The 15,641-nt window shown below is 40.0% G+C and overlaps 1 protein-coding gene across 2 annotated transcripts in view; it reads left to right on the top strand.

Moving 5' to 3' along the window:
- ELL2 (elongation factor for RNA polymerase II 2) overlaps nucleotides 1-9,978 on the top strand; it is a 69,252-nt gene extending 59,274 nt beyond the window's left edge. Inside the window, exons 10-13 of one of the 2 annotated variants that reach the window (XM_074952871.1) lie at nucleotides 4,524-4,695; nucleotides 5,602-5,823; nucleotides 6,128-6,172; nucleotides 6,328-9,978. In XM_074952871.1, the coding sequence (XP_074808972.1) occupies nucleotides 4,524-4,695; nucleotides 5,602-5,823; nucleotides 6,128-6,172; nucleotides 6,328-6,444 (556 nt within the window). In that variant the 3' untranslated portion in view covers nucleotides 6,445-9,978. The remainder of the gene's footprint in view (nucleotides 1-4,523; nucleotides 4,696-5,601; nucleotides 5,824-6,127; nucleotides 6,173-6,327) is intronic. The other variant, XM_074952872.1, reaches the window with a different exon arrangement.
- Nucleotides 9,979-15,641: the final 5,663 nt, after the last annotated feature.

The raw sequence follows: 15,641 nt of genomic DNA, 5'->3' as shown, positions 1-15,641 counted from the left end.
TTCCATTAAAAATCCTGTGTAGTTGGAATTTTTCTGACCAGCTATAATTATTACATTAAGGCAATGATAACACATACATGGAGTAAGCATAGAAATACTGTCCAGCTTAATGACACTCATACACTGATCAGAGTTGATAAGACCTATGTGACTTCATTTTGCTTTTGCATAGATCTAGGAGCAATAAAATAAAACAGGTCTATATTCCACTCTAGTGTACCCTCCTCTTCAGGTGGGCTCCTTCTGATGTACAGTAATGGTAGTACTTTGCTTAAGCACTCGATTCAGTGCTTACTGCAAAATAAGAGTTTGCTTTTATCTTATTTACCCATATGAAATCCCTGCTTGCAAATCACCATAGTTGCAGTGGATCAGTCTCTACTGTGCCAGTTAAATTCAATAAAACCTAACAATAAATGGTTCTTTAAATGGACTATACTAACTCCAGCTATATGTAGTATAACATACTGCTTCTAGCAAAACAACCTAGGATTATACAAAAATAGGTCACAAAGGGAGATGAATAAACATGGATTGAGGTATATTACTAAACAGAGCAAGCCCATTAAATTTAAAGAAAGAGTAGTCTATGTGGAGGATGTCTTATGTGGAATACCAGCTGATGTAGATAGGCAAAAGTCTTGACAACATTCAAAACTCTTGCCTTATTCTTTGTTGGATTACAGTTGGTCTTGATTTTGTGTATTGCCTATATTTCCTACAATATGAATTTTAATGTAGAAAGACACTATTGTTCTCATCTTATTCAAAATTACCATTTCATCAGCATTTCCTGAAAAGTTGAAGGGTACAAACTGTGTTGATTGGGCATCTTCTATAAGAACATTAAGCAGCAGCTTTTAGGACAACAATGTTAGTTGCATTTGAAAACTACTTCCTAAATCGCTCTTAATTTGGACTAGATTGTATCTGTAGTGTTGGGAAAATAAATATGCGTCTTTTCTGCTTCAACCTTGGACAGGGCTCATAGATTCTGGAAGTACTAGTGGAGTTTTTGGGCTATGACCAGTTGTGTGATTCATGTTCTCCTGGCTTTTGATATCTACCATAGACAAATTTGTCAATCTCCTTCAGGAGAAATTTGCCAGTTAAGTTTCTTAAAAAGAGGAATGAGCGAGAGAAGCTGGTGGCAAAGCAGTTCTGCTGATACTTTGGAGTGTAAAAAAAACTTCATAGAATCATAGAATATCAGGGTTGGAAGGGACCTCACAAGGTCATCTAGTCCAACCCCCTGCTCAAAGCAGGACCAATCCCCAACTAAATCATCCCAGCCAAGGCTTTGTCAAGCCTGACCTTAAAAATCTCTAAAGAAGGAGATTCCACCACTGCCCTAGGTAACGCATTCCAGTGTTTCACCACCCTCCTAGTGAAAAAGTTTTTCCTCATATCCAACCTAAACCTCCCCTACTGCAACTTGAGACCATTACTCCTTGTTCTGTCATCTGCTACCACTGAGAACAGTCTAGCTCCATCCTCTTTGGAACCCCCTTTCAGGTAGTTGAAAGCAGCTATCAAATCCCCCCTCATTCTTCTCTTCCGCAGACTAAACAATTCCAGTTCCCTCAGCCTCTCCTCATGAGTCATGTGTTCTAGTCCCCTAATCATTTTTGTTGCCCTGCGCTGGACATTTTCCAATTTTTTCACATCCTTCTTGTAGTGTGGGGCCCAAAACTGGACACAGTACTCCAGATGAGGCCTCACCAATGTTGAATAGAGGGGAACGATCACGTCCCTCGATCTGATGGCAATGCCCCTACTTATACATACCAAAATGCCATTGGCCTTCTTGGCAACAAGGGTACACTGTTGACTCATATCCAGCTTATCGTCCACTGTAACCCCTAGGTCCTTTTCTGCAGAACTGTTGCCTAACCATTCAGTCCCTAGTCTGTAGCGGTGTATGGGATTCTTCCGTCCTAAATGCAGGACTCTGCACTTGTCCTTGTTGAACCTCATCAGATTTCTTTTGGCCCAATCCTCTAATTTGTCTAGGGCCCTCTGTATCCTATCCCTACCCCCCAGCGTATCGACCTCTCCTTCCATTTTAGTGTCATCTGCAAACTTGCTGAGGGTGCAGTCCACACCATCCTCCAGATCATTAATGAAGATATTGAACAAAACCGGCCCGAGGACCGACCCTTGGGGCACTCCGCTTGATACTGGCTGCCAACTAGACATGGAGCCATTGATCACTACCCGTTGAGCCCGACAATCTAGCCGGCTTTCTATCCACCTTATCGTCCGTTCATCCAGCCCATACTACTTTAACTTGCTGGCAAGAATACTGTGGGAGACTGTGTCAAAAGCTTTGCTAAAGTCAAGGAACAACACATCCACCGCTTTCCCCTCATCCACAGAGCCAGTTATCTCAGCATAGAAGGCAATTAGATTAGTCAGGCATGACTTGCCCTTGGTGAATCCATGCTGACTGTTCCTGATCACTTTCCTCTCCTCTAAGTGCTTCAGAATTGATTCCTTGAGGACCTGCTCCATGATTTTTCCAGGGACTGAGGTGAGGCTGACTGGCCTGTAGTTCCCAGGATCCTCCTCCTTCCCTTTTTTAAAGATGGGCACTACATTAGCCTTTTTCCAGTCGTCCGGGACCTCCCCCTATCGCCATGAGTTTTCAAAGATAATGGCCAATGGCTCTGCAATCACATCCGCCAACTCCTTTAGCACTCTCGGATGCAGCACATCCGGCCCCGTGGACTTGTGCTCGTCCAGCTTTTCTAAATAGTCCCAAACCACTTCTTTCTTCACAGAGGGCTGGTCACCTCCTCCCCATGCTGTGCTGCCCAGTGCAGCAGTCTGGGAGCTGACCTTGTTCGTGAAGACACAGGCAAAAAAAAAGCATTGAGTACATTAGCTTTTTCCACATCCTCTGTCACTAGGTTGCCTCCCTCGTTCAGTAAGGGGCCCACACTTTCCTTGACTTTCTTCTGGTTGCTAACATACCTGAAGAAACCCTTCTTGTTACTCTTAACATCTCTTGCTAGCTGCAACTCCAGGTGTGATTTGGCCTTCCTGATTTCACTCCTGCATGCCCGAGCAATATTTTTATAATCTTCCCTGGTCATTTGTCCAATCTTCCACTTCTTGTAAGCTTCTTTTTGTGTTTAAGATCAGCAAGGATTTCACTGTTAAGCCAAGCTGGTCGCCTGCCGTATTTACTATTCTTTCTACGCATCGGGATGGTTTGTCCCTGTAACCTCAATAACTTCCTTGATCCCTGTCAGCTGCTCATTCTTTTTAGAGCCTGGATGTAGAACAGAGACTACTTAAAAATCTGACAGCTGTCTCTAACATTATTGATCACAAGATAAACATACCTCTGGGTCATGAAAGGAATAGATGGAGGTGGTCCTGCTCCATTACTTAATCTGAGAGCATCCAGAGAGTACTACTGGGCAGTGTCTCATCTGACCTAAATGCTGCTGCTGTTCCCTTCTGCTTGATATATGTGGGGCACTTGGGATTGTGGTGCCTCTGGAGACACGGACACAGTAGTTGATGAGCTTTCCCAGTGTCTGGTCGGAATAAAGGTTTGGATGAGGGCCAGTTGGCTGAGGCTAAAGTCAGACATGACCGAAGGTAACAGTGTATTTGGGAAACCTGGAAAAAAGACAAAGATTATATCTGCTCTTTTGATTGTTTGCTTACTTTTAATCACACACACAGGTTGGCAACTTGGCCTTGCTAGGCCCTCAGCTACTTTGGGGCATCTGGTAGCAACTGTGAGCAGAAGCATTTTTTTTTGTGCCTGGCAAGGTTGTGATAGTCCCTTTCAGCTGCAGACCTCATCACGGCTTGTTTTATGTTGCCTATCATGTTCCACAGATTCTTTAGATGACTTTGACCCTTACTTAATACAGCACAATTATTAAGATAAAATACTAATTCCTATTCAAGAGCGACACATCTGCCAAATCTTGAAACAAATTATTGTATCAATTCAAACCCTCCTAAATGCCAGAAAAAAACTGGTCTGCTTAAGCAGTGTTCCCAGAAGGTAAATGCACTTTGCTCTAGCAGATCAATATGGGAAACAAATTCTGAAATTAAGGGACCATCATAGGAAATGACTTGCCAGCAGCTCCGCTCTTATTTAAATAGAGGTATTGGTTCTGTTTAATTTGAATGCATGTTAACTGTTCTGCGTATGCACCTACAGTTGTAGATAGTCTAATGACTTCTGAATAAAGACCATATAGAGCAAAATACTTACACATGTATAGACTGCAATTTGCCATTGAAATATTGTAGGTTCTATTAAAGACCATTTGTAATACAGACTCTAAAAAACACCTCAACCAAAGTGTACAGTTTAATATTTGTCTATTTTCACAACAAGACAGAAGTATATTTTAAATTAGTCAAATCTTTGACTTACTGAGAAGTGAACTGCCTAGTAATGTATGGTCCAGCTACTTGCAATGAACTGTAACAATTTTATACCAAGGGCATTTCATGGAAGATAAGTGTAACTGTACTCTTTCCATTAGAAAATATATAGCTATTGTCTCATATGAGCAACGCCAGAGTTACAAGGATGACTTCAATGCAGAGTATGATGAATACAGAAGCTTACATGCCAGGATGGAGAATGTCACTAGAAGATTTATGAAACTTGATGCTCAGCGTAAGCTCCTTTCTCCAGGATCTAAGGAGTATCAGGTAAAGAGGAATAGAAGGCATTTTGTGAGCCGGTTTTACCTTTTGCTTTGTTTTTAAATCACCCTCTTCTTCCTCTCCCCAAACCCCAAATATTTAAGCATATAGCCCAATACTCCAAACTTTCTAAAAACTAATATATAAGATAAAAATCAGACTTCACAGAAAATCCTTAGATGAATGTATAATTTGGTAGAGTAAAACACTTAATTTGGCAGAAGCATCTTTTGTCTCAGGTACTTGGATCCCATCACCAAATGATTTGAAAGCCCCACAATCAACTGTATTTGTCCTCTCACCACCCCTACAAGGTAGGGAGGTGCTATTATCCTCATTTAAAAATGAGGAGCTGAGGCATGGGGAGGCTCTGACTTGCCCCATTTCACAAGAAGTCTGTGACAAAGCAGAGAAATGAACCGTGGTCTCCCAAGATCTAGGCTAATCACTGAAACAAATTGCAGGGTGCCAGATCATCGAACAAACTATTGACATGAAGTATATGCTTCTAGGTTTGTGTAGTATGTGGCATTGTAGGTTTGTGCAAGATGAGAAGTTTAGTGCTGTTTGTAGCTCACGCTCTTGTGTGGGATCAGAATATATGAGTGGGAGGAAATAAATAAATTAATGGACAGTCTCTGGAGCAGCAACTCTAAATTTTTCCCCATAACCTGCGCCTGTTGTTGGCAGCAGATGGGCCAGGAAACTGTTCCTGAACTGTGGATATAGTCCTGTTGTGCAGAGGAATTTGTTCCTCTATAATCTTTACTCCAACCATAGCAGTCCCATAGGACCATTAGCTATGCTGCTATTGGTTACTGGCCTCAGTTTCTCTGACCTTGCTGAAAGAACAATGAGCAACCAAGGTTAATACTGTCTCGGGAAATATTAACTCCACAACTTTTCTTACAGGTTTTCCAGGCTTTGGGAGGGTGGGAGAAGATCCCTCCCCTTAGACGTAGGCAAGGCCTTACGTTAAGTAGCACGTGGCTGCACAATATTTTACAGGGGGCATTGAGAAGGTGGCTATACAAGAGGATCTTCAAACATAGCCACTTCCCCTCCATGGCCTTATCGCAGCTTTGTCTGCAGACTTGCTCTTCTCCACAGCAGGAGGGTGACCAGAGAATAAAGGTTTGTCTTTGCAAACATTTATTTCTTGACAAGCTGGGATGTGAATCTATTTGCTGCAGACTAACTATCCATGTGGATTAAAAGTGCATTAATGGACGTCAGCAGGACCTACACGGGCAGTTAGTCCATGGCGGGCTAGTGCGGGGTAGATTCATACTCCAGCTTGCCATGAACTAAATGTTTGTGTAGACGAGGCTTAACTGAAAATCTTCATCCCACTCTTCTACCCTTTTAATATTCAGTTGCACTTTGCAACAGTGAAATGGTCTTCAAGTGGTCTTTATTTCAATTTTCTTACTTGCAGGTAGTTCATGAGGAAGTCCTAAAGGAATATCGGAAGATCAAACAGGTGTGTACAACTGGGAGGTGGGAAGTATGGATAGGTTAAATACTTTCATAATCATTCTGTGTACAAGGTCTGGATGCCCTTTTTAGTGATGGGCATTCAGATTAAAATATTGCAAAAATGTTTCTGCGCCCTGACTTGTTTCTCTTTCTTTGCAGTCCAGTCCCAACTATCATGAGGAAAAGTACAGATGTGAATATCTTCATAACAAACTGGCTCATATTAAAAGACTAATAGGTGAATTTGACCAACGACAAGCAGAGTCATGGCACTAAAGCTCTGCTTGGACCAGATGATGTGAATAAACTTAAGCTTATTTATTTAAAATTCCAAATGAGTTGCTCTAAGATTCTAAAAAGATTAAACTTTTGCATTACAAAAGTTTCAGTATTAGCAGACTTGAGTTACTACTTTTGTTGTTGAGGTTGCTTCTCTGCATATTTGAAGCTGCTTTTTTCTGGTCCCTTCTTTTCCTTAAGACTTATATTTGTCCATGGAAATCATTTTACCAGTAGATACTGGGGACTTTTGAAGTTCTGCACATTTAAAAAAATGTAGCAAGTTGAAATGCTTTTGGATAAATATAAGCCTGTTTTCTTGTTAATGCAAACTCTTTGCCTTAAACGGTAGAAGGTTTAAAATTTGCACAAAATTTTTAAAGGAAGTGAAAACATTGTTTTGGAGGGTTAAAAAGAGGTGTGTGTGTATATATATGAAAGCTATATACAGCCTCTTTATCGACAACAGTAACTTACCCCTGCAATTTAAACCCCCATTGCAATGGTTGCCTTAAGGTGTTTGCTTGTGTGTGCTTAGTGTAGTTAAATTATTAGCTACACTGCTTCCCATTTTATTAAAACAACGGGAAGCACTCTGTGGCCTACCAGCGTCTGAAAGCGTATGCTTGTACTGTATGTGTGCAAGATTGTATGGGTGTGAGCATGATGGGGGGAGAAAAAAAGCTGCTACTTGAAGTAGGCCGAACGCTCAGGTTAAAACAACTGAGGAGTGTTGCTGTAGGTTTTTTCCTATAAAATTTACTTCTATTGTGGAAGATGAAAGCATTTCCATTTCAACAGTTTGTCAGCTTTATTAATGTCGGGGGAAATTGATACTTTACAAAAAATTAAACAGATCTATAGTTTTTGGGCAAAATTATAAAATTTGACATGTAGGTGACCTATTTATATACTGCTATAAAGTATTTTTTTGAAGAGAGATATGCCAAGAAACTATTGCCTACATGAAATGTATATTTAAAGAGTTTTCTCCTGGGTGCCAGGAATATAACAAAGAACAGATATATTTAACTATAAAATACTGTGATCATCAAACAGCACAAACTTTCATTTCATGCAGATTATTGGTTTAATTTGATTTAAACCATCACTTTATCATGTGGGAACATAAATTATTTGGTCAAAAAATTAAGCATTTTGAATTAATTTTTGTTTACTTGTCTTACTGTATTTGTCTTTTCAAAGTGCTGCCAATTGAAAAGGGAAGCATTATGTTTACAAATCTGGTTTTGGAATGTTTGCCAAAATTTTGGTAGTATCTTTAATAAACTTTATCTCCAGCATCAAAACAATTGTTGTGTATCACTGTAAACCAGAAAATGTTTTCTAGAATTGCCAGAAAGTATACACTAAAATAACTGGAACAGTGGAGTTTGCCTTTAGTGTCAGTCCTTCTGATACATTAACTAGAAAGATTCAATAGCTTAGAGGACAAGTCCCTCGTAATCAGACCTTTGTTACAGTTACACTACAGATATGTACAGATTTCACTGCTTTAGTATAGAGTTGAAGTCTCTAACACAATATGTTGAGATTTCAGGTGCTTTTGCCTGATTAATTGTAATTGGTACAATCACCATGTTAAGTTTTTAATTACCTGAATGTTAAAAGTGTAAGATGCAAAGGAAATTGCATGCCTCCCATTGAAATAAATGTGTCTTTTAGGGCTGAATTAGATCCCAGACATGTTATGAAAGTAATGTGTAAACTTAAACACAATGCCTTGTCACGTGACTTCAGTTTTGATATAACAACTTTAGAGGTTGGTCCATCAGCAAAAATGAAATCACAATGGCTGTATTGTTCAAGCTGAACAAATAATGTATGGTTCTAAAAATGGGCTGTTTTAGGCAATAAATGTTCTTGTATCTGAAATGTAACTGCAGGGCAAAGCACAGCCTTGTAACATCTATTCTGTTACTCTAGAGCAGTGACAGTATGTGTAGTAATTATCTCAGTGCCTACTTTGTTTGTAATACCATCACTTTATAAATTAGCCTACTGCAATTGAAGCATTCATGTTGTCTTTTTGTGCAAAAGGAGTCACCTGTGCTGGCACACATCTTCTGGTTTACAGGTATCTATTGCAGCTGGAGGTTAATCTTTCATAGAGGTCCAGCATTGTTTATCATTAGACCTGACAAACTACTGTAAAACCCTTAATTTAAATTTTGTTCTTTGCATTGAGCGTTTCTCAAGCCTTGCAAATATACCCAATAGCCTATGTATGGCAAAATTCAACATATCTGCTGTTTCCCTGGAGTCTACATTCCTGTTGAATAAATGTCAGAGCCTGTTGAAGTAAGGCCTCTAATAGTATTGCCCTTCCTGTAAAATTTGCCCACTCACTCAAACAGATTCAACTTTTTGCAAATGGTGGCAAAACTTGGCTTGAGTTATGCTACTGTTAAGTCAACACCTATGTAGGTTTTAGAGAAATGGTGAAGGGGAGTCAGTGTGTGTCTGCTTTTAGGGAACCCAATGAGTCTTGCATTTAAATACACTGTGATAAAACATTTGAAACACCATTTTGATAGTTTCTGTCAAAGGGAATGAATAGCTGCCCACTATTGGCAAACAATTCATACACAAAGGGGATCATTTTTCAGTGTTACTAGGTTGTTAGTCTGATGGGAGGAATTGAGGGGAGGAGAGTTAGCGCATTTTTAAAATTGTAGAGGTTAAGTGGTGGTTTTGAGAACATAAGTTCTCTCTCTCTCTGCTGGTTACTTTGAATTTTTTTAAAATTTGGTGTTAATTTTTCTAAGTATCCAGTTGATTTTGCAAGTTTTACAATAATTTCCCCCTCAAACTATTTAACCAAGATACTATGTAAAGCATATGCAGACATAAGTGTTGGAGGCACATTACTTAATGGGCCTTAAACAAAAATTGGATTGATTAAGCAGTTCAAATACTGTAACTTTTACTTGGAAATAATAGTAATAGCACAGCCAGTCTCTGTTTCTGGCAGTGTAAGTGTGCATTCATTCCATATAGACTTGCTGTTTGCCTTTGCTACTTGGAAGTCTCCTTACAGCTAATTATTTTCATAAGTGTTACTAAATGATTTCTTCATGTGTACCTGATGGGAAGAGATGTGGGTAGCACTTTGGTAGCCTTTTCAGTTTTGGGGAAGGATATCAAACTGACATTGCTAAAGAAGACCGGGAATGTCAGACAGCACCGTGGTAATGTGAAGAAAAACAGGGCTGGAATCCCCCTTTCTGCCTTTTTTGAAGCGTTGTTTTAAAACAACTACTATTTTTCAGTAATTCCACACAGACTATGTTAAGAGTCATAAAGTGAAACACCCTGGGGCATTTTGTTAACTAATGAACACTTGAGCCATTGTTGCCCCTCTGTTCTACACCAATTTAAGTTCAATAAAATGTAAACTTTGCAATTCTGACATTTGTTTTTTCTTTGACTATTTACATCTTTACAATGAAACAAACCTGCTCAGTTCTGTCGCCAGAATGATTTGCTCACTTTTGTGGTGTAACCACATAGACAGGCAGGAATGTTGGTGGTGCCATACGGTTAATGGGTATGCTGCAGAGGGCAATGCAGGAGATCAGTATTCTGATTGTTCACTATATTAGTGGCTGCACTGGGGACACACTCTAGCTGTGGAAGTACTTCAAATGCAGCTGTCAAGTCCCCCTTCTTATCCTCTACTTTAGAGGAATTATCCATTCCCCCCACTCCAGCACTTCATCGCCCTCTCCTTCTTTTCATGTTTGGGAATTTCTCCTCTCCTCCCCCACTCTTTCCCACCTTAAGATCTCCCCCCTCCCTTTTTTCCCTCTTCCTTCATTTCTGGTGGTGGTAGAAATTGGGGAGCAGGGGGTGCGGTGTTCGAAACAGAGGCTCTCTCCTTTACCTGTTGCTATGGGGCTTCATAGTGCTCGTGTTGAAAAGGGATTGGGGGCTATCCCCAGCCTAAAAAGAAATAAAATATTGTTAAAACCTTGTTTTATTGTTACGACATTAAACCGTTAACTTGACACAAAACCACAGACTAACCTATCTCTAACTCCCAAAAGAACAGTCAGCACTAAAATCTTTTTTTAACACCACACAACAATTAAAGCATTTGATATGTAAAGAATGAAGGCTTTCATTTGAACAATTGCCCTTATTCCTTTTCACATTAGCAGTAGAGCCTCAACAGGAGGCACCCCCTGCTTAATAGTCCTTTCAGATTACACTAGATGGTACTTACCTGTTCTTTTTCATAGCTTCCGGGGCCAGAAAGGACCATTGTGATCATCTTTTAGTCTGACCTGTGTAGCACAGGCCATAGAACTTTCCCAAACTAATTCCTAGAGCAGATCTTTTAGAAAAACAGCCAATCTTGATTTTTAAATTGTCCTTGATAGAGAATCCACCACAACCCTTGGTAAACTGTTTCAATGACTAATTACTCTTACCATAAAAAACACACTCCTTGTTTCCAATCTGAATTTGTCTAACTTCAGCTTCCAGCCATTGGCTCTTGTTATACCTCTCCCTGTTACACTGAAGAACCTGTTATCAAATATTTCTTCTAGGGCTGTTGATTAATCACAGATAACTCATGTGATTAACTCAAAACAATTAATCACGATTAATTGCACTGTTAAACAATAGAATACCAATTGAAATTTATTAAATATTTTGGATGTTTTTCTACATTTTCCAATATATTTGTTACAACACAGAATACAAAGTGTACAGTGTTCACTTTATATTATTTTTGATTGCAAATATTTGCACTGTAAAAATGATAAACAAAATAAACAGTATTTTTCAATTCACCTTATACAAGTACTGTAGTGCAATGTCTTTATCGTGAAAGTGTAACTTACAAACGTAGATTTTTTCGTTACATAACTGCACTGAAAAACAAAACAATGTAAAACTTTAGAGCCTACAAGTCCACTCAGTCCTATTTCTTGTCCAGCCAATCACTAAGACAAACAAGTTTGTTTACATTTACAGGAGATACTGCTGCCTGCTTCTTATTTACAATGTCACCTGAAATTGAGAACAGGCGTTCACGTGGCACTTTTGTAGCCGCCATTGCAAGGTATTTACATGCCGGATATACTAAACATTCGGATGCCCCTTCATGCTTCAGCCACCATTCCAGAGGACATGCTTCCATGCTGCTGATGCTCATTTTTGAAAAAAAAACAAAACCAACCTCATTAATTAAACTTGTGACTGAACTCCTTGAGGGAGAACTGTCTCTCCCCTGCTCTGTTTTACCCACATTCTGCCATATATTTCATGTTACAGCAGTCTCGGATGATGACCCAGCACATGTTCGTTTTAAGAACACTTTCACAGCAGTTTTGACAAAATACAAAAAAGGTACCAATGTGAGGTTTCTAAAAATAGCTACAGCACTTGACCCAAGGTTTAAGAATCTGAAGTGCCTTCCAAAATCTGAGTGGGAAGAGGTGTGGAACATGGTTTCAGAAGTCTTAAAAGAGCAGCACGCAGATGCGGAAACTACAGAACCCGAACCACCCACAAAAAAATCAACCTTCTGCTGGTGGCATCTGACTCACATGATGAAAATGAACATGTGTTGATGGTCTGTTCTGCTTTGGATCGTTATCCAGCAGAACCCATCAGCATGGACACATTCTCTGGAATGGTAGTTAAAGCATGAAGGGACAGCTGAACCTTTAGTGCATCTAGCATGTAAATATCTTGCAATGCTGGCTACAACAATGCCATGAGAACACCTGTTCTCGCTTTCCGGTGACATTGCAAACAAGAAGTCAGCAGCATTATCTCCTGCAAATGTAAACAAACTTGTTTGTTTTCAGAGTAGCAGCTGTGTTAGTCTGTATCCGCAAAAAGAAAAGGAGTACTTGTGGCACCTTAGAGACTAACAAATTTTTTTGAGCATAAGCTTTCGTGAGCTACAGCTCACTTCATTGGATGCATGCACTTGTTTGTCTGAGCGATTGGCTGAAGTAGGACTGAATGGACTTTGTTTTTTGAATGCAGTTAATTTTTGTACATAATTCTACAGTTGTAAATTCAACTTTCATGATAGAGATTGCACTACAGTACTTGTATTAGGTGAATTGAAACATACTATTTATATTTTTGGTAAATATTTGCACTGTAAAAAAAAGAGCACTGTACAGTGTTCTGTGTTGTAATTGAAATCAGTATATTTGAATGGTATTCTATTATTGTTTAACAGTGCGATTAATCACGCCATTAATTTTTGTAATCGCTTGACAGCCCTAATTTATTCTCCGTGTAGATACTTAGACTGTCACCCCTTAACCTTTTAACTACATTTAACTATCCTTTTGGAAAGAAAAGAGTTAGCTTAGGTGATGGTGAATAGAGCAGTTCCCCTTCTGTGAATTTTCGTGATTTCAAAGACCTTCCAATTCTGGATCTGGGCAACCTGAGACCTTTCAAAGTTTGTTTGTGAAGAACCAGAGCGACCACTGCAGAATAGCCCACAGGTTAGGACACTCACTTGGAGTGTGGAAGACACAGCTTTATGTCTCTGCTCTGAATCAGGACATGGCAGGGATATGAGACCTAGGTTCGGTTGCTCCTACGGCCCCCTGTATTTTGTCCAGAAATTCCATCCTGGACCTGAGAAGCCTTCCTGACAAAAGTTAAGTCAAAACTGATACATTTTTGTGAAAAGTTTTGTTTCTCTTGTGAACTGGTCTTTTCTGACAAAAGTTTGGTTGAAAAATTCCTGACTAGCTCAAGTCCTGAGCTGCTGCTATTAAGTGTAATTCTGTTCCCTGTAAGGTATAATATAAAACACACAAGGGGGAGAGAAAAGAATAGCAGCAACACTAGGAAATACAGCTTCTACCTTTGAAGCTTGCTCATGGCTGGCAAATTACAGGCACAACACACACTTGTCAACCATTCTGAGGCCTGGCAAATTTTTGTCAGGCTGTTTTAAGGCATTACTTTTAGCTTGCTTTCCTGATTATAAACTCAGCAATGTTGCAAAAGGAGTTGTCTTGGCCAGCTAGGCTAGATTCCTGCAAGGGCTGGTCTACATAAGGCTGCACAACAGCTGTAAACTCATCTCTTTAGAGATAGCTTCTACTTATATTGATTTCTAGTACAGGAGTAAATTTTACATGTGTGCATACCTTATGCTGGTATAACTGCATCCACACTAGAGGGTAAACCAATCTAGATAATCAGTATAAAAAACTAGATGAGAAGGCAAAAAGAGAAGAGAAAAAGTTTGGGAAGGAAAAAGATACAGTAGGGAGGGAAGCAGGAGGAATGTCAGTCACATTTTAATAATCAGAATTTAACTGTGGAGGTGATGTCACTTGGTGCCCTCTCTTGCTTGGTCTGGTTAAGGTACCTTTCAGGATCAGGACCCTGAATGCTGAATACTGGTATGATGAATGCTTGGGTCCCAGGAAAGAGTGAGGACAGGCAGGCATGCTCCTTCCAGTCTACCCATCCCACTGACTCTGTCAGTAATACCTACATGGGTGGAAAACCTCAACTTCAGTACAAACACATTTTGGGATGTCGGCTATAAACACTTCTCCCATTTCTAGAATCATTCAAAACATTATGCCAACTCGTGACTTTACCAGAGCCTTGAAGACTCCCATCGCAGTTCTTTTCACTTAAACAAGCCAGTATTTCCTTTTATAAACTTTCAACAGCTGCTGAGCTGGACTTTTATCAGATTGGACAACTTAAAACAGGCCTCTGTCCAACAGAGGCTGGCGGTGAAGCAGCTACTACTCAGTACAGTCCAGTGGTCGTGGCAGGGATGTGGGGAGACTGGGGAGGAGCCACTGCCAGTCTGCACCCAGGCTGAAGGTCCCCACTGCTGCAAGGGAGTGTGGGGGGGGGCCTCAGGTGACTGGGCCCAAGTAGACAAGAGCTCCTGATTTCTCCCAACTCTAATTCCGATCCTTCCTGGTCCCTTTGGACAAGCTGTAGAGGAGCAGCTGTGGCCCAGGTGTCTTTGAGCAAAGGCAGCTGTGGGCTAGATGAAAATGCCTAGTGGGCTGGATCCAGCCCATATGCCATATGTTTGACACACCACCCTGCTTTAGAGAATAAAATGAGAATATGAGATGCAGTGTGTCAAAAAAACACCTTTTGTGGGCTGGCTTCAGCTGGATAAGACAGGGCTTGTGGAGTAGTGTGCTCTGAATCCAGGCAGTATTGAACAGTGCTATCAGTTACTAACCAGTTCAGATTAGGTGGCAGGTTAGTCAGGATACTAAGAAAATAATATACCTAACTAGCAAAGGGCCTAGCAATAGTAATCCATTGTCTAGATAAGGAAAAAGGCAATTTAAAAAACATTAGTTAACCAATTAAGCACTGTTTAAAACTATCTATACTAGATGCTAGCACCTTTAAAAAGGTTAGCTGGTTATAATCAACTCTAGGGTTTTAAAGGTTTAAAAACACCATTTTTATTAATCTGTACAAGGCCTGAAAGCAAAGAGTCAAAGGCTGGGAAATGAACTTTCACAGCAGGGACTTTCCGGTGTTTCCAATGTATGCTCCCCAGAAGCCTTTCCTGCCTGGCTCCTGGGCAGCCGGCTGCCCAGGAGGCCTGATTCTGGGGAGTATATTTTGTTTCAGAAACTCCAGACCATTTCTGCTGCAGAATTTAGTTTCCCAAACAGCTCTAATCATTAGCCATATAAAAAGGTCTAACCCAATGAATCCCGTTAAGTTCTTGTCCTCCGTAATACCTTGCGCCAGTGAGCTCCACCAAGTACTTTTACATGGCGTAAAAAGTATTGCCTTTTATTGATTTTAAAGTGGAATTATTCAATGGATGAGCTTTAATAATACTTCAAAAGATGTACATGTGCCTTGAGAATGAGCCTCAGTTTCACGCTTTTAGTACTGAAGAACAAATACAGTGAAAACATTTTGCTGTAGGACTCTGGCCAAGTAGAAATGCTTGATAAATGCATTCAATAAGTCTTGAGTGCAGCTACGTAGTTGAAGTGCTACTATCATTTTTAAAGCACTTGAGGTGCACACCAGGGCTATATCGACAGTGAGTCATTTTTCATAAGGCTGCTAGAAAATTAAATTTGATGTACCAGAAAAGGAAGTTGTTTCCCTGTACAGTACCTGGAGTTCTTTCTGATGTGTTGTCTTTATGGAGTTAAAATCTGAGACAT

Source organism: Natator depressus, chromosome 5 (genome assembly GCF_965152275.1).
Source record: "Natator depressus isolate rNatDep1 chromosome 5, rNatDep2.hap1, whole genome shotgun sequence".
Taxonomy (NCBI): domain Eukaryota; kingdom Metazoa; phylum Chordata; order Testudines; family Cheloniidae; genus Natator; species Natator depressus.
The sequence above is the reverse complement of the archived record's forward strand: the minus strand, read 5'-3'. Positions and strand labels throughout refer to the sequence as shown.